The 19,092-nt window shown below is 50.8% G+C and overlaps 1 protein-coding gene across 1 annotated transcript in view; it reads left to right on the forward strand.

The window, feature by feature from the left end:
• Positions 1-91: 91 nt before the first annotated feature.
• The window catches only part of LOC144488645 (splicing factor U2AF 65 kDa subunit-like), a gene marked incomplete at its 3' end in the record, with an annotated part of 39,847 nt that continues 20,846 nt past the window's right edge, over positions 92-19,092 (forward strand). The window contains exons 1-2 of the mRNA XM_078206712.1: positions 92-307; positions 7,781-7,916. Of these exons, the coding sequence (XP_078062838.1) occupies positions 259-307; positions 7,781-7,916 (185 nt within the window). The remainder of the gene's footprint in view (positions 308-7,780; positions 7,917-19,092) is intronic.

The following is a 19,092-nucleotide window of genomic DNA, read 5'->3' on the forward strand; positions in this document are numbered from 1 at the left end:
AGTGCGCAGGCGCCCCGGCCCTGAGTCCTCCCAGCGCCAGTGCGCAGGCGCCCCGGCCCCGAGTCCTCCCAGGACTTGGCGGGGCGGCTTGTGCGGCTGCGCAGTTGCCTCCCTCTCTCCCCCCCACCCCCTGGAAATCTGTAGAGCGCGGCGTGGAGGAGAGAGAAAGAGAAATTCCACAATATATGTATATAAAACACCTCCTGGGCTCCAAATATCTCCTTCCAGGCCGGCCGCCCGCCCAAGCACAGCAGCAGCATGTCCGAGTTCGATGAGTTCGAGAAGCAGCTTCATGAGAACCGGCAGGGTGAGTACGAGAGGCAGGCTTCAGGGCCTAGTCCATAAATCACCCAGAACAGCATGGAAACCCCCCAATAGACATTAAAACAGGGTTATAACCCCCAATAAACCCCCCTAAACCCCCCTACAGGGGGAAAGGGGCAGGCTTCAGGGCCTAGTCCATAAATCACCCAGAACAGCATGGAAACCCCCCAATAGACATTAAAACAGGGATATAAATCCCACTAACCCTGAATAAACCCCACTAACCCTGAATAAACCCCACTAACCCTGAATAAACCCCACTAACCCTGAATAAACCCCACTAACCCTGAATAAACCCCACTAACCCTGAATAAACCCCACTAACCCTGAATAAACCCCACTAACCCTGAATAAACCCCACTAACCCTGAATAAACCCCACTAACCCTGAATAAACCCCACTAACCCTGAATAAACCCCACTAACCCTGAATAAACCCCACTAACCCTGAATAAACCCCACTAACCCTGAATAAACCCCACTAACCCTGAATAAACCCCACTAACCCTGAATAAACCCCACTAACCCTGAATAAACCCCACTAACCCTGAATAAACCCCACTAACCCTGAATAAACCCCACTAACCCTGAATAAACCCCACTAACCCTGAATAAACCCCACTAACCCTGAATAAACCCCACTAACCCCCACTAACCCTGAATAACCCCCACTAACCCTGAATAAACCCCACTAACCCTGAATAAACCCCACTAACCCTGAATAAACCCCACTAACCCTGAATAAACCCCACTAACCCTGAATAAACCCCACTAACCCTGAATAAACCCCACTAACCCTGAATAAACCCCACTAACCCTGAATAAACCCCACTAAACCCCTTTACGGTTGGGGGGGGGGAGAAAGGCAGGCTTCAGGGCCTAGTCCATAAAACCCTTGAAAAGAGATGAAAACTCCCAAATTAACATTAAAACACTGATAGAAACCATAAAATACAGATATAAACGCCACTAAACTGGAATAAACTCATTTACGGGGGAGAGAGGCAGGATTCACTGTCGAGTCCATTAAGAACTCCAAATCAACATTAAGATATCCAAATAAATATTTAATCATCTAAATAAACTTTAAAACACTAACCTAAGACCACTTAGGGCTATGATGAGGAAAAATGTCTTCTCTCAAAATTCTCTACCACAGAAAGCTGTGGAGGCCAAGTCACTAAATATATTCAAGAAAGAAATGGATTTTTCTTTAAGATTTTAATGGCATTGAGGGGTATGGGGAGAATGAGGATCAGCTGTGATCATACTGAATGGCGGAGAAAGCTCAAATGGCCTTCTGCTCCGAGTTTGTGATTCTATAAAGCTGAATAAACACAAATAAACCCCTCTGAACCTGCGTACACCTGTCTACAGGGAGAGAGAGGGGCTTGAGGGCCTAGTCCATAAAAGCAACAAATCAAACCTAAAACACAAAAATAAACATTACAACACTGATATAAACTGCAGTAAACCTCAATAAACACAAATAAATGTGTATAAACCCCCCTCTACAAGGGGGAGAGACAGACTTCAGGGCTCAGTCTACAAAAAACCCCAGATCAACCATAAAACATCGGTATTAAACTGAATAAAGGCAAATCACTGCGGATGTTGGAATCTGAAACAAAAACAGAAAATCTCAGCAGGTCTGACAGCATGTGTGTGGAGAGAATAAGAGCCAATGTTTCGAGTCTGGATGTCCCTCCGTCAGAGCTCTAATAAAGGGTCATCCAGACTCTCAACATTGGCACTTATTCTCTCCCCACAGATGCTGTCAGACCTGAGATTTTCCAACATTTTCTGTTTCTGTCAATCTGAATAAACCACACTGAACCCGAATAAACCTCACTCAATCTGAATAAACCCATCTACACGGGGAGGGAGAGGCAGACTTCAAGGTCTAGTCCATTTTTAAAAAACCCAAATAAACACACCAAAAGAAACCTTTAAATAGCGATATAAACCTCACTAAAGCTGAATAAACTCCTTTTACAATGGGAGAGAGAGGCAGGCTTCAGGGCCCAGTCCATAAAAGCACCCCAAATAAACTTCAACCCCAATAAACACTGTCCAAAGATGTGCAGGTTAGGTGCACTGGCCATATTAAATTGCCCCTTAGTGTCCTGGAATGTGTAGGTCACAGGGATTCGCGGGGTAAATGTGTGGGATTACAGGAATGGCCTGGGTGGGATTGTGGTCGGTGCAGACTCGATGGGCCAAATGGCCGCCTCCTGCACTGGGGTTTCTATGAGACCTGACTAAACCCCTTTACAGGGGGAGAGGGAAGCAGGCTTAAGGGCCCAGTGCATAAAAATACTGAATAAACATTATACCAAAATGGCGGGTGGCACAGTGGTTAGCACTGCTGCCTCACAGCGCCAGGGACCCGGTTCAATTCCGGCCTCAAGGTCACTGTGTGGAGTTTGCACGTTCTCCCCGTGTCTGCGTGTGTTTCCTCCGGGTGCTCCGGTGTCCTCCCACACTCCAAAGATGTGCGGGTTAGGCAGATTGGCCATGCTAAATTGTCCCTTAGTATCAGGGGGACTAGCTAGGGTAACTGCATGGGGGATATGGGGATAGGGATGGTGGTTGGTGCAGACTCAGTGGGTTGAATGGCCTCCTTCTGCACTGTAGGATTCTGTGATTAGTTCTAAAATATCCAAATAGACATCAAGATGTCCAAATAAAACTGAATGAACCCCTTTACAGGGGAAGAGAGAGACAGGCTTATGGGCCTGGTCCATATAAACACCAAAAACAGCTCAAAGTACTTGAATAAAGCCCTTTACAGGGTGAGTATGAGAAGCAGGCTTCAGGGCCTAGTCCATAAAACCCCCCAAATCAAGATTAGAACATTAAAATAAGCCTTAAACACCCAACATTAAACTGAATAAATTTGGGGGAAGGCAATCTTCAGGGCCTAGTCCATACTGATACCAAAGTGGGGACAGTCTAGAACAAGTGGTCAGAGATATAGAGTGAAAAGGAGGTTGGTTCAAAATTGAGATAAGGAGAAACTACTTCTCAGAAGGTTGTGAATCTGTGGAATTCACTGCCCCAGAGCGCAGTGGAGGCAGAATCAATGAACAGATTCAAGAAAGAGATTAAAAGTTAATAGTGTCACAAGTCGGCTTACATTAACACTGCAATGAAGTTACTGTGAAAATTCCCTCGTCGCCACACTCCGGCGCCTGTTCAGGCACACAGAGAGAATTTAGCACGGCCAATGCGCCGAACCAGCACGTCTTTCGGACTGTGGGAGGAAGCTGGAGCACCCGGAGGAAACCCACGCAGACACGGGGAAAACTCCGCACAGACAGTGACCCAAGCCGGGAATCGAACCCGGGTCCCTGGCGCTGTGAGGCAGCAGTGCTAACCACTGTGCCGCCCATTAGTATTTGAACTGTGCACGGTGCTCCCAGTGTGGTTTAACCGAGGAATACGGAGACCAGATCTGTGCACGGTGCTCCCAGTGTGGTCTAACTGAGAGATACAGAGACTGGAACTGTGCACGGTGCTCCCAGTGTGGTTTAACCGAGGAATACGGAGACCAGATCTGTGCACGGTGCTCCCAGTGTGGTCTAACTGAGAGATACAGAGACTGGAACTGTGCACGGTGCTCCCAGTGTGGTTTAACCGAGGAATACGGAGACCAGATCTGTGCACGGTGCTCCCAGTGTGGTCTAACTGAGAGATACAGAGCCTGGAACTGTGCACGGTGCTCCCAGTGTGGTTTAACCGAGGAATACGGAGGCCAGAACTGTGCACGGTGCTCCCAGTGTGGTCTAACTGAGAGATACAGAGACTGGAACTGTGCACGGTGCTCCCAGTGTGGTCTAACCGAGGGATACAGAGACTGGAACTGTGCACGGTGCTCCCAGTGTGGTCTAACTGAGAGATACAGAGATTGGAACTGTGCACAGTGCTCCCAGTGTGGTCTAATCGAGGGATACGGAGACCGGAACTGTGCACGGTGCTCCCAGTGTGGTCTAATCGAGGGATACGGAGACCAGAACTGTTCACGGTGCTCCCAGTGTGGTCTAACCGAGGGGATACGGAGACTGGAACTGTGCACGGTGCTCCCAGTGTGGTCTAATTGAGGGATACGGAGACCGGAACTGTTCACGGTGCCCCCAATGTGGTCTAACCGAGCGATACAGAGACTGGAACTGTGCACGGTGCTCCCAGTGTGGTCTAACCGAGGGATACGGAGACCGGAACTGTTCACGGTGCTCCCAGTGTGGTCTAACCGAGGGATACGGAGACCAGAACTGTGCACGGTGCTCCGAGTGTGGTCTAACCGAGGGATATGGAGACCGGAACTGTTCACAGTGCTCCAATGCAACTTCATTGCAGTGTTAATGCAAACTTTACTTGTGACTAATAAATAAACTTTACTGTGAAAATCCCCAAGTTGCCACACTCCGGTGCCTGTTCGGGTGCACTGAGGGAGAATGTAGCACGGCTAATGCACCTAACCCGCACGTCTTTGGACTGTGGGGGTGGGGGGGGAACCCGAGCACCCGGAGGAAACCCACGCAGACACGGGAAGAACGTGCAGACTCCGCACAGAGTGACCGAAGCCGGGAATGGAACCCGGCTCCCTGGCGCTGTGAGGCAGCAGTGCTGACTACTGCTAGATAGAATAATTTGTGATGTGATAGAGATGTTTATGATATATCAGGTATATTTCTGATGGAAAGTGGGATGAAGGGCGATGGGGAGCAGGCAGGAAAGTGGAACTGAGACCAGGATAAGCTTAGCCGTGATCAGGTTAAATGGCGGAGTGGTTCGAGGGGCTGAATCATCTACTCCCACCCCTACTTCCTATTCAAACTCCCAAATAGACCTTAAAATAGCCACACCTGAATAAAGCCCTTTACAGGGGGAGAGGGAGGCAGGTGCCAGGGCCCAGTCGATAAAAACACGGATTCAGCCCCTCAACCCCTGGTGGGGGGAGAGGCTTCAGAGCCTAGTCCTCAATCCAAACACTATACAAAACTTGAACACACACCCCAAAATTAACTTAAAAACATCCTTTGGGGAGGGGAAGACTCAAATCAGTACAGTTAGTGCTTGGCCTGACAGGGTTGGAGGTGACTCTTCTGCTCGGGGCCGCTGGTGGTTATGTAAGCCTCTCCTCCAACTCCCCGACAGGGTAGCGGGCAGGCACAGGTCGCCGGCACGCGGTTTCATCTCCTTTGATGGTTCTCCACCTCCTGCCGTGTGCACGCGCTTCCGTGGAAAACAAGAGGGCAAAATACGGCCCTTCGAGCCTAGACCACCATTCAGTCTGGTCATGGCTGATCCTCTGCCCCGACTCCCTACACCCCGCACATTCTCCCCATACCCCCCTGATGGCTTTAGAGACGAGAAACCTATCTATTTCCACCTTGAATATATTCAGTGGCCTCCACAGCTTCCTGTGGTGGAGAATTCCACAGGTCCACCACCCCTCTGAGTGAAGAAAGTTCTCCAAAAAGGCCTCCCCTGAGACTGTGACCCCTTGTTCTCGACCCTCCAACCAGAGAAAACCACATCGCTGAATCCAGTCTATCCGGCCCTGTCAGAGCTTTATCTGTTTGTGTGACCCCCACCTCATTCTTCTCAATTCCAGTGGATACGGACGGGCCCAGTCCATCCAATCTCTCCTCATACGACAATCCCACCATCCCAGGAATCAGTCTGCTGAACCTTCTCTGCGCTCCCTCTGGAGCAAATATCATCCTGTCTCAGATAAGGAGAGTAGAACTGTGCACAATACTCCAGGTGTGGCCTCACCGAGGCCCTGTCCAGCTGCAGTAAGACATCCTTACTCCTGTCCTCAACTCCTCTTGGGAAGGAATGGACTCAGCACACCAGTCGAATGCAGTTCCACCTGCCGCCCCTCTGTGTCCTCCCCACAGCTTACCTCCCCACCCAGTCTAGTGTCAACAGCAAACCTTGTTACCTGAACCTCCCCTTCTCCATCTTAAGTCGTGAATGTGGATTGTAAATAACAGGTCCAGCAGTGATCCAGGTGGCACTCCACTACTCACACCTGGCCGAACGGGGAGAGCCTCACTCCCGCCCAATCCCTGCTACCTGTCCATTAACTGATCCTCTGGCCATGCCAGGATATTATTCCCAAATCCCACGGGCCCTTTACCTTGTGACAAGCTCAGGTGTGGCACCTTGTTCAGTTTGTACAGAGAATCGGGGTAAACCACACCGACTGGTTCCCCTGGGGAATTTTGCAACTCTCACTGTGTCGTGATATTTTGTTTTACGTTTCCCGTTCCATGTCCTTAAAATTCCTGCCCTTACCTGACACTGGATCTCAGGAAGATCCCCGGATTCCCCCACTCCCATTCATCCTGGAACATTCTGGTTACAATTTCAAACTATCAACACATTGGGATCTAGTGAAAGATTATAACCAACACTACTTCTCCCCCCGACCTCCGTTTTCCCCCCCCCCCACACCTCCGTTCCCCCCCAACCTCCGGTCCCTACAATCGTCATCCTCCTGTTCAAATCCCTCCTTCGCTCCCTCCCTCCCTATCTCTGTAACCTCCTCCAGCCCCTACAATTCTCATCCTCCTGTTCAAATCCCTCCCTCGCCCCCTCCCTCCCTATCTCTGTAACCTCCTCCAGCCCCTACAATTCCCATCCTCCTGTTCAAATCCCTCCCTCCCTCCCTATCTCTGTAACCTCCTCCAGCCCCTACAATTCTCATCCTCCTGTTCAAATCCCTCCCTCGCTCCCTCCCTCCCTATCTCTGTAACCTCCTCCAGCCCCTACAATTCTCATCCTCCTGTTCAAATCCCTCCCTCGCTCCCTCTCTCCCTATCTCTGTAACCTCCTCCAGCCCCTACAATTCTCATCCTCCTGTTCAAATCCCTCCCTCGCTCCCTCCCTATCTCTGTAACCTCCTCCAGCCCCTACAATCCTCATCCTCCTGTTCAAATCCCTCCCTCGCTCCCTCCCTCCCTATCTTTGTAACCTCCTCCAGCCCCTACAATCCTCATCCTCCTGTTCAAATCCCTCCCTCGCTCCCTCCCTCCCTATCTCTATAACCTCCTCCAGCCCCTACAATTCTCATCCTCCTGTTCAAATCCCTCCCTCGCTCCCTCCCTCCCTATCTCTGTAACCTCCTCCAGCCCCTACAATTCTCATCCTCCTGTTCAAATCCCTCCCTCGCTCCCTCCCTGTCTCTGTAACCTCCTCCAGCCCCTACAATTCTCATCCTCCTGTTCAAATCCTCCCTGCCCCCTCCCTCCCTATCTCTATAACCTCCTCCAGCCTCTCCAATACTCGATGTACTGGGGGTGAAAGCCAGGGAGTGCTGGTGCCCTGCTGGTTGATGCTGGCTTGCCAGAGTTTACCCACCATTCTGTTTGCAGCCAGGACATGGGCGATGTCTGACCACCGTCCACTACTCACTCCACCTCTGTTCCTCCCCCGATCTGTAGAGCGAGACAAGGAGAACCGTCACAAGAAAAAGAGTCGCAGTCGTTCCCGAAGCCGGGATCGCAAGCGGCGGAGTCGGAGCCGGGAGCGGGTAAACCGGGAACGGCGGAGTGCTTCCCGGGAACGCAGGCGTCGCAGGTAACGTGGCTAAACGTGGCGAGAGATAGGCAGCACGACGGTGTGAGTGAGGGTGGGGGAGCTGGATTAACATCAGTCGAGATACAGTCAGTAACACAGGGTGCTGGGGGGGAGGGGTTACTGAGTGACAGTGTGAGGGAGCTGGATTAACATCAGTCGAGATACAGTCAGTAACACAGGGTGCTGGGGGGGAGGGGTTACTGAGTGACAGTGTGAGGGAGCTGGATTAACACCAGTACAGATACAGTCAGTAACACAGGGTGCTGGGGGGGAGGGGTTACTGAGTGACAGTGTGAGGGAGCTGGATTAACACCAGTACAGATACAGTCAGTAACACAGTGTGCTGGGGGAGAGGGTTACGGAGTGACAGTGTGAGGGAGCTGGATTAACATCAGTACAGATACAGTCAGTAACACAGGGTGCTGGGGGGGAGGGGTTACTGAGTGACAGTGTGAGGGAGCTGGATTAACATCAGTAAAGATACAGTCAGTAACACAGGGTGCTGGGGGAGAGGGGTTACTGAGTGACAGTGTGAGGGAGCTGGATTAACATCAGTAAAGATACAGTCAGTAACACAGGGTGATGGGGGAGAGGGGTTACTGAGTGACAGTGTGAGGGAGCTGGATTAACATCAGTAAAGATACAGTCAGTAACACAGGGTGCTGGGGGGGTGGGGTTACTGAGTGACAGTGTGAGGGAGCTGGATTAACATCAGTAAAGATACAGTCAGTAACACAGGGTGCTGGGGGGGAGGGGTTACTGAGTGACAGTGTGAGGGAGCTGGATTAACATCAGTACAGATACAGTCAGTAATACAGGGTGCTGGGGGGGAGGGGTTACTGAGTGACAGTGTGAGGGAGCTGGATTAACAACAGTAGAGATACAGTCAGTAGCACAGGGTGCTGGGGGAGAGGGGTTACTGAGTGACAGTGTGAGGGAGCTGGGTTAACATCAGTACAGATACAGTCAGTAACACAGGGTGCTGGGGGAGAGGGGTTACTGAGTGGCAGTGTGAGGGAGCTGGATTAACATCAGTAGAGATACAGTCAGTAACACAGGGTGCTGGGGGGGAGGGGTTACTGAGTGACAGTGTGAGGGAGCTGGATTAACACCAGTACAGATACAGTCAGTAACACAGGGTGCTGGGGGGGAGGGGTTACTGAGTGACAGTGTGAGGGAGCTGGATTAACACCAGTACAGATACAGTCAGTAACACAGGGTGCTGGGGGTAGGGGTTACTGAGTGACAGTGTGAAGGAGCTGGATTAACAACAGTAGAGATACAGTCAGCACAGGGTGCTGGGGGGGAGGGGTTACTGAGTGACAGTGTGAGGGAGCTGGATTAACAACAGTAGAGATACAGTCAGTAACACAGGGTGCTGGGGGTAGGGGTTACTGAGTGACAGTGTGAAGGAGCTGGATTAACAACAGTAGAGATACAGTCAGTAGCACAGGGTGCTGGGGGAGAGGGGTTACTGAGTGACAGTGTGAGGGAGCTGGGTTAACATCAGTACAGATACAGTCAGTAACACAATGTACTGGGGGAGAGGAGTTACTGAGTGACAGTGTGAGGGAGCTGGATTAACATCAGTACAGATACAGTCAGTAACACAGGGTGCTGGGGGGAGAGGGGTTACTGAGTAACAGTGTGAGGGAGTTGGATTAACATCAGTCGAGATACAGTCAGTAACACAGGGTGCTGGGGGAGAGGGGTTACTGAGTAACAGTGTGAGGGAGCTGGATTGACATCAGTACAGATACAGTCAGTAACACAGGGTGCTGGGGGGAGAGGGGTTACTGAGTGACAGTGTGAGGGAGCTGGATTAACATCAGTACAGATACAGTCAGTAACACAGGGTGCTGGGGGGAGAGGGGTTACTGAGTGACAGTGTGAGGGAGCTGGATTAACATCAGTACAGGTACAGTCTGTGACAGCATCCCAGGATGCTGGCAGTTTTGAATAAACTGAAGGTCGATTGGGATAGAGGGAAAGTTGGCCGATTGGACAAGTAACTGGCTGTCTGATCGAAGACAGAGGGTGGTGGTGAATGGAAAATTTTCGGACTGGAGGCAGGTTGCTAGTGGAGTGCCGCAGAGATCAGTGCTTCGTCCTCTGCTCTTTGTGATTTTTATTAATGACTTAGAGGAGGGGGCTGAAGGGTGGATCAGCAAATTTGCTGATGACACCAAGATTGGTGGAGTAGTGGATGAGGTGGAGGGCTGTTGTAGGCTGCAAAGAGACATAGATAGGATGCAAAGCTGGGCTGAAAAATGGCAAATGGAGTTTAACCCTGATAAATGTGAGGTGATTCATTTTGGTAGGACTAATTTAAATGTGGATTACAGGGTCAAAGGTAGGGTTCTGAAGACTGTGGAGGAACAGAGAGATCTTGGGGTCCATATCCACAGATCTCTAAAGGTTGCCACTCAAGTGGATAGAGCTGTGAAGAAGGCCTATAGTGTGTTAGCTTTTATTAACAGGGGGTTGGAGTTTAAGAGCCGTGGGGTTATGCTGCAACTGTACAGGACCTTGGTGAGACCACATTTGGAATATTGTGTGCAGTTCTGGTCACCTCACTATAAGAAGGATGTGGAAGTGCTGGAAAGAGTGCAGAGGAGATTTACCAGGATGCTGCCTGGTTTGGAGGGTAGGTCTTATGAGGAAAGGTTGAGGGAGCTAGGGCTGTTCTCTCTGGAGCGGAGGAGGCTGAGGGGAGACTTAATAGAGGTTTATAAAATGATGAAGGGGATAGATAGAGTGAACGTTCAAAGACTATTGCCTCGGGTGGATGGAGCTATTACAAGGGGGCATAACTATAGGGTTCGTGGTGGGAGATATAGGAAGGATATCAGAGGTAGGTTCTTTACGCAGGGAGTGGTTGGGGTGTGGAATGGACTGCCTGCAGTGATAGTGGAGTCAGACACTTTAGGGACATTTAAGCGGTTATTGGATAGGCACATGGAGCACACCAGGATGATAGGGAGTGGGATAGCTTGATCTTAGTTTCAGAGAAAGCTCGGCACAACATCGTGGGCCGAAGGGCCTGTTCTGTGCTGTACTGTTCTATGTTCTAACAGCGTGCTGGGGGGGAGGGGTTACTGAGTGACAGTGTGAGGGAGCTGGATTAACATCAGTTGAGATACAGTCAGTAACACAGGGTGCTGGGGGGAGAGGGGTTACTGAGTGACAGTGTGAGGGAGCTGGATTAACATCAGTACAGATACAGTCAGTAACACAGGGCTGGGGGAGAGGGGATACTGAGTGACAGTGTGAGGGAGCTGGATTAACATCAGTACAGATACAGTCAGTAACACGGTGCTGGGGGGAGAGGGGTTACTGAATGACAGTGTGAGGGAGCTGGATTAACATCAGTAGAGATACAGTCAGTAACACAGGGCTGGGGGAGAGAGGATACTGAGTGACAGTGTGAGGGAGCTGGATTAACATCAGTACAGATACAGTCAGTAACACAGGGTGCTGGGGGAGAGGGGTTACTGAGTGACAGTGTGAAGGAGCTGGATTAACATCAGTACAGATACAGTCAGTAACACGGTGCTGGGGGAGAGGGGTTACTGAGTGACAGTGTGAGGGAGCTGGATTAACATCAGTACAGATACAGTCAGTAACAGGGTGCTGGGGGAGAGGGGTTACTGAGTGACAGTGTGAGGGAGCTGGATTAACATCAGTACAGATACAGTCAGTAACACAGGGTGCTGAGGGAGAGGGGTTACTGAGTGACAGTGTGAGGGAGCTGGATTAACATCAGTACAGATACAGTCAGTAACACAGGGTGCTGGGGGAGAGGGGTTACTGAGTGACAGTGTGAGGGAGCTGGATTAACATCAGTACAGATACAGTCAGTAACACAGGGTGCTGGGGGGGAGAGGGGTTACTGAGTGACAGTGTGAGGGAGCTGGATTAACATCAGTAGAGATAGTCAGTAACACAGGGTGCTGGGGGAGAGGGGTTACTGAGTGACTGTGAGGGAGCTGGATTAACATCAGTACAGATACAGTCAGTAACACAGGGTGCTGGGGGAGAGGAGTTACTGAGTGACAGTGTGAGGGAGCTGGATTAACATCAGTACAGATACAGTCAGTAACTCAGGGTGCTGGGGGAGAGGGGTTACTGAGTGACAGTGTGAGGGAGCTGGATTAACATCAGTACAGATACAGTCAGTAACACAGGGTGCTGGGGGAGAGGGGTTACTGAGTGACAGTGTGAGGGAGCTGGATTAACATCAGTACAGATACAGTCAGTAACACAGGGTGCTGGGAGAGAGGGGTTACTGAGTGACAGTGTGAGGGAGCTGGATTAACATCAGTACAGATACAGTCAGTAGCACAGGGTGCTGGGGGAGAGGGGTTACTGAGTGACAGTGTGAGGGAGCTGGATTAACATCAGTAGAGATACAGTCAGTAACACAGGGTGATGGGGGAGAGGGGTTACTGAGTGACAGTGTGAGGGAGCTGGATTAACATCAGTAGAGATACAGTCAGTAACACAGGGTGCTGGGGGAGAGGAATTACTGAGTGTGAGGGAGCTGGATTAACATCAGTACAGATACAGTCAGTAACACCGGGTGCTGGGGAGAGGGGTTACTGAGTGACAGTGTGAGGGAGCTGGATTAACATCAGTACAGATACAGTCAGTAACACGGTGCTGGGGGAGAGGGGTTACTGAGTGACAGTGTGAGGGAGCTGGATTAACATCAGTACAGAGACAGTCAGTAACACAGGGTGCTGGGGGAGAGGGGTTACTGAGTGTGAGGGAGCTGGATGAACAGCAGTACAGATACAGTCAGTAACACGGTGCTGGGGGAGAGGGGTTACTGAGTGACAGTGTGAGGGAGCTGGATTTACATCAGTACAGATACAGTCAGTAACACAGGGTGCTGGGGGAGAGGGGTTACTGAGTGTGAGGGAGCTGGATTAACATCAGTACAGATACAGTCAGTAACACAGGGTGCTGGGGGAGAGGGGTTACTGAGTGACAGCGTGAGGGAGCCGGATTGACATCAGTAGAGATACAGTCAGTAACACAGGGTGCTGGGGGAGAGGGGTTACTGAGTGTGAGGGAGCTGGATTAACATCAGTACAGACACAGTCAGTAACACGGGGTGCTGGGGGAGAGGGTTTACTGAGTGACAGTGTGAGGGAGCTGGATTAACATCAGTACAGATACAGTCAGTAACACAGGGTGCTGCGGGAGAGGGGTTACTGAGTGACAGTGTGAGGGAGCTGGATTAACATCAGTACAGATACAGTCAGTAGCACGGTGCTGGGGGGAGAGGGGTTACTGAGTGACAGTGTGAGGGAGCTGGATTAACATCAGTAGAGATACAGTCAGTAACACGGGGTGCTGGGGGTGAGGGGTTACTGAGTAACAGTGTGAGGGAGCTGGATTAACATCAGTAGTGATACAGTCAGTAACACGGGGTGCTGGGGGAGAGGGGTTACTGAGTGACAATGTGAGGGAGCTGGATTTACATCAGTAGAGATACAGTCAGTAACACGGGGCTTGGGGAGAGGGGTTACTGAGTGACAGTGTGAGGGAGCTGGATTAATATCAGTACAGATACAGTCAGTAACACAGGGTGCTGGGGGAGAGGGTTTACTGAGTGACAATGTGAGGGAGCTGGATTAACATCAGTACAGATACAGTCAGTAACACAGTGTGCTGGGGGAGAGGGGTCACTGAGTGACAGTGTGAGGGAGCTGGATTAACATCAGTACAGATACAGTCAGTAACACGGGGCTGGGGGAGAGGGGATACTGAGTGACAGTGTGAGGGAGCTGGATTAACATCTGTAGAGGTACAGTCAGTAACACGGGGTGCTGGGGGAGAGGGGTTACTGAGTTACAGTGTGAGGGAGCTGGATTAACATCAGTAGTGATACAGTCAGTAACACGGGGTGCTGGGGGAGAGGGGTTACTGAGTGACAATGTGAGGGAGCTGGATTAACATCAGTAGAGATACAGTCAGTAACACGGGGCTTGGGGAGAAGGGTTACTGAGTGACAGTGTGAGGGAGCTGGATTAACATCAGTACAGATACAGTCAGTAACACAGGGTGCTGGAGGGAGAGGGGTTACTGAGTGACAGTGTGAGGGAGCTGGATTAACATCAGAACAGATACAGTCAGTAACACAGGGTGCTGGGGGAGAGGGGTCACTGAGTGACAGTGTGAGGGAGCTGGATTAACATCAGTACAGATACAGTCAGTAACACAGGGTGCTGGAGGGAGAGGGGTTACTGAGTGACAGTGTGAGGGAGCTGGATTAACATCAGTACAGATACAGTCAGTAACACAGGGTGCTGGGGGGAGAGGGGTTACTGAGTGACAGTGTGAGGGAGCTGGATTAACATCAGTACAGGTACAGTCAGTAACACAGGGTGCTGGGAGGAGAGGGGTTACTGAGTGACAGTGTGAGGGAGCTGGATTTACATCAGTACAGATACAGTCAGTAACACGGTGCTGGGGGAGAGGGGTTACTGAGTGACGATGTGAGGGAGCTGGATTAACATCAGTACAGATACAGTCAGTAACACACTGTGCTGGGGGAGAGGGGTTACTGAGAGACTGTGTGAGGGAGCTGGATTAACATCAGTAGAGATACAGTCAGTAACACAGGGTGTTGGGCGGAGAGGAGTTACTGAGTGACAGTGTGAGGGAGCTGGATTAACACCAGTACAGATACAGTCAGTAACACAGGGTGCTGGGGGAGCGGGGTTACTGAGTGACAGTGTGAGGGAGCTGGATTAACATCAGTACAGATACAGTCAGTGACAGCATCCCAGGATGCTGGCAGTTTTGAATAAACTGAAGGTCGATTGTGATAGAGGGAAAGTTGGCCGATTGGATAGGTAACTGGCTGCCTGATCGAAGACAGAGGGTGGTGGTGAATGGAAAATTTTCGGATTGGAGGCAGGTTGCTAGCGGAGTGCCGCAGGGATCAGTGCTTCGTCCTCTGCTCTTTGTGATTTTTATTAATGACTTAGAGGAGGGGGCTGAAGGGTGGATCAGCAAATTTGCTGATGACACCAAGATTGGTGGAGTAGTGGATGAGGTGGAGGGCTGTTGTAGGCTGCAAAGAGACATAGATAGGATGCAAAGCTGGGCTGAAAAATGGCAGATGGAGTGTAACCCTAATAAATGTGAGGTGATTCATTCTGGTAGGACTAATTTAAATGTGGATTACAGGGTCAAAGGTAGGGTTCTGAAGACTGTGGAGGAACAGAGAGATCGTGGGGTCCATATCCACAGATCTCTAAAGGTTGCCACTCAAGTGGATAGAGCTGTGAAGAAGGCCTATAGTGTGTTAGCTTTTATTAACAGGGGGTTGGAGTTTAAGAGCCGTGGGGTTATGCTGCAACTGTACCGGACCTTGGTGAGACCACATTTGGAATATTGTGTGCAGTTCTGGTCACCTCACTATAAGAAGGATGTGGAAGTGCTGGAAAGAGTGCAGAAGAGATTTACCAGGATGCTGCCTGGTTTGGAGGGTAGGTCTTATGAGGAAAGGTTGACGGAGCTCGGGCTGTTCTCTCTGGAGCGGAGGAGGCTGAGGGGAGACATAATAGAGGTTTATAAAATGATGAAGGGGATAGATAGATTGAACGTTCAAAGACTATTTCCTCGGGTGGATGGAGCTATTACAAGGGGGCATAACTATAGGGTTCGTGGTGGGAGATATAGGAAGGATATCAGAGGTAGGTTCTTTACGCAGAGAGTGGTTGGGGTGTGGAATGGACTGCCTGCAGTGATAGTGGAGTCAAACACTTTAGGAACATTTGAGCGGTTATTGGATAGGCACATGGAGCACACCAGGATGATAGGGAGTGGGATAGCTTGATCTTAGTTTCAGATAAAGCTCGGCACAACATCGTGGGCCGAAGGGCCTGTTCTGTGCTGTACTGTTCTATGTTCTAACAGGGTGCTGGGGGAGAGGGGTTACTGAGTGACAGTGTGAGGGAGCTGGATTAACATCAGTTGAGATACAGTCAGTAACACAGGGTGCTGGGGGGAGAGGGATTACTGAGTGACAGTGTGAGGGAGCTGGATTAACAGCAGTGGAGATACAGTCAGTAACACAAGGTGCTGGGAGAGAGGGGTTACTGAGTGACAGTGTGAGGGAGCTGGATTAACATTAGTAGAGATACAGTCAGTAACACGGTGCTGGGGGAGAGGGGTTACTGAGTGACAGTGTGAGGGAGCTGGATTAACATCAGTAGAGATACAGTCAGTAACACGGTGCTGGGGGAGAGGGGTTACTGAGTGACAGTGTGAGGGAGCTGGATTAACATCAGTAGAGATACAGTCAGTGACACGGTGCTGGGGGAGAGGGGTTACTTAGAGTGACAGTGTGAGGGAGCTGGATTAACATCAGTACAGATACAGTCAGTAACACAGGGTGCTGGAGGGAGAGGGGTGACTGAGTGACAGTGTGAGGGAGCTGGATTAACACCAGTACAGATACAGTCAGTAACACAGGGTGCTGCGGGAGGGGGGTTACTGAGTGACAGTGTGAGGGAGCTGGATTAACATCAGTACAGATACAGTCAGTAACACAGGGTGCTGGGGGAGAGGGGTCACTGAGTGACAGTGTGAGGGAGCTGGATTTACATCAGTACAGATACAGTCAGTAACACAGGGCTGGGGGAGAGGGGTTACTGAGTGACAGTGTGAGGGAGCTGGATTAACACCAGTACAGATACAGTCAGTAACATGGTGCTGCGGGAGAGGGGTTACTGAGTGACAGTGTGAGGGAGCTGGATTAACATCAGTACAGATACAGTCAGTAACACAGGGTGCTGGGGGAGAGGGGTCACTGAGTGACAGTGTGAGGGAGCTGGATTAACATCAGTACAGATACACTCAGTAACACAGGGTGCTGGGGGAGAGGGGTTACTGAGTGACAGTGTGAGGGAGCTGGATTAACATCAGTACAGATACAGTCAGTAACACAGGGTGCTGGGGGAGAGGGGTTACTGAGTGTGAGGGAGCTGGATTAGCACAGATACAGTCAGTAACACAGGGTGTTGGAGGGGAGAGGGGTTCCTGAGTGACAGTGTGAGGGAGCTGGATTAACATCAGTAGAGATACAGTCAGTAACACGGGGCTGGGGGAGAGGGGTTACTGAGTGACAGTGTGAGGGAGCTGGATTAACATCAGTACAGATACAGTCAGTAACACGGGGCTGGGGGAGAGGGGATACTGAGTGACAGTGTGAGGGAGCTGGATTAACATCAGTAGAGATACAGTCAGTAACACAGGGTGCTGGGGGAGAGGGGTTACTGAGTGTGAGGGAGCTGGATTAGTACAGATACAGTCAGTAACACAGGGTGCTGGGGGAGAGGGGTTACTGAGTGACAGTGTGAGGGAGCTGGATTAACATCAGTAGAGATACAGTCAGTAACACGGGGCTGGGGGAGAGGGGTTACTGAGTGACAGTGTGAGGGAGCTGGATTAACATCAGTACAGATACAGTCAGTAACACGGGGCTGGGGGAGAGGGGATACTGAGTGACAGTGTGAGGGAGCTGGATTAACATCAGTACAGATACAGTCAGTAACACAGGGTGCTGGGGGAGAGGGGTTACTGAGTGTGAGGGAGCTGGATTAGTACAGATACAGTCAGTAACACAGGGTGCTGGGGGAGAGGGGTTACTGAGTGACAGTGTGAGGGTGCTGGATTAACATCAGTAGAGATACAGTCAGTAACACGGGGCTGGGGGAGAGGGGTTACTGAGTGACAGTGTGAGGGAGCTGGATTAACATCAGTACAGATACAGTCAGTAACACGGGGCTGGGGGAGAGGGGATACTGAGTGACAGTGTGAGGGAGCTGGATTAACATCAGTACAGATACAGTCAGTAACACAGGGTGCTGGGGGAGAGGGGTTACTGAGTGTGAGGGAGCTGGATTAACAGTAGTACAGATACAGTCAGTAACACAGGGTGCTGGGGGAGAGGGGTTACTGAGTGACAGTGTGAGGGAGCTGGATTAACATCAGTAGAGATACAGTCAGTAACACGGGGCTGGGGGAGAGGGGTTACTGAGTGACAGTGTGAGGGAGCTGGATTAACATCAGTACAGATACAGTCAGTAACACGGGGCTGGGGGAGAGGGGATACTGAGTGACAGTGTGAGGGAGCTGGATTAACATCTGTAGAGGTACAGTCAGTAACAAGGTGCTGGGGGAGAGAGGTTACTGAGTGACAGTGTGAGGGAGCTGGATTAACATCAGTACAGATACAGTCAGTAACACAGGGTTCTGGGGGAGAGGGGTTACTGAGTGTGAGGGAGCTGGATTATCATCAGGACAGATACAGTCAGTAACACGGTGCTGGGGGAGAGGGGTTACTGAGTGACAGTGTGAGGGAGCTGGATTAACACCAGTACAGATACAGTCAGTAACACAGGGTGCTGCGGGAGAGGGGTTACTGAGTGTGAGGGAGCTGGATGAACAGCAGTACAGATACAGTCAGTAACACAGGGTGCTGGGGGAGAGGGGTTACTGAGTGTGAGGGAGCTGGATTAACATCAGTACAGATACAGTCAGGAACACAGGATGCTGGGGGAGAGGGGTTACTGAGTGACAGTGTGAGGGAGCTGGATTAACATCAGTCCAGATACAGTCAGTAACACGGGGCTGGGGGAGAGGGGTTATTGAGTGACAGTGTGAGGGAGCTGAATTAACAGCAGTACAGATACAGTCAGTAACACAGGGTGCTGGGGGAGAGGGGTTACTGAGTGACAGTGTGAGGGAGCTGGATTAACATCAGTACAGATACAGTCAGTAACACAGGGTGCTGGGAGAGAGGGGTTACTGAGTGACAGTGTGAGGGAGCTGGATTAACATCAGTACAGATACAGTCAGTAGCACAGGGTGCTGGGGGAGAGGGGTTACTGAGTGACAGTGTGAGGGAGCTGGATTCACATCAGTAGAGATAGTCAGTAACACGGTGATGGGGGAGAGGGGTTACTGAGTGACAGTGTGAGGGAGCTGGATTAACATCAGTAGAGATGCAGTCAGTAACACAGGGTGCTGGGGGAGAGGGGTTACTGAGTGGGAGGGAGCTGGATTAACATCAGTACAGATACCGTCAGTAACACAGGGTGCTGGGGGAGAGGAATTACTGAGTGTGAGGGAGCTGGATTAACATCAGTACAGA

This window comes from Mustelus asterias, unplaced genomic scaffold, assembly GCF_964213995.1.
Source record: "Mustelus asterias unplaced genomic scaffold, sMusAst1.hap1.1 HAP1_SCAFFOLD_1734, whole genome shotgun sequence".
NCBI classification, from domain to species: domain Eukaryota; kingdom Metazoa; phylum Chordata; class Chondrichthyes; order Carcharhiniformes; family Triakidae; genus Mustelus; species Mustelus asterias.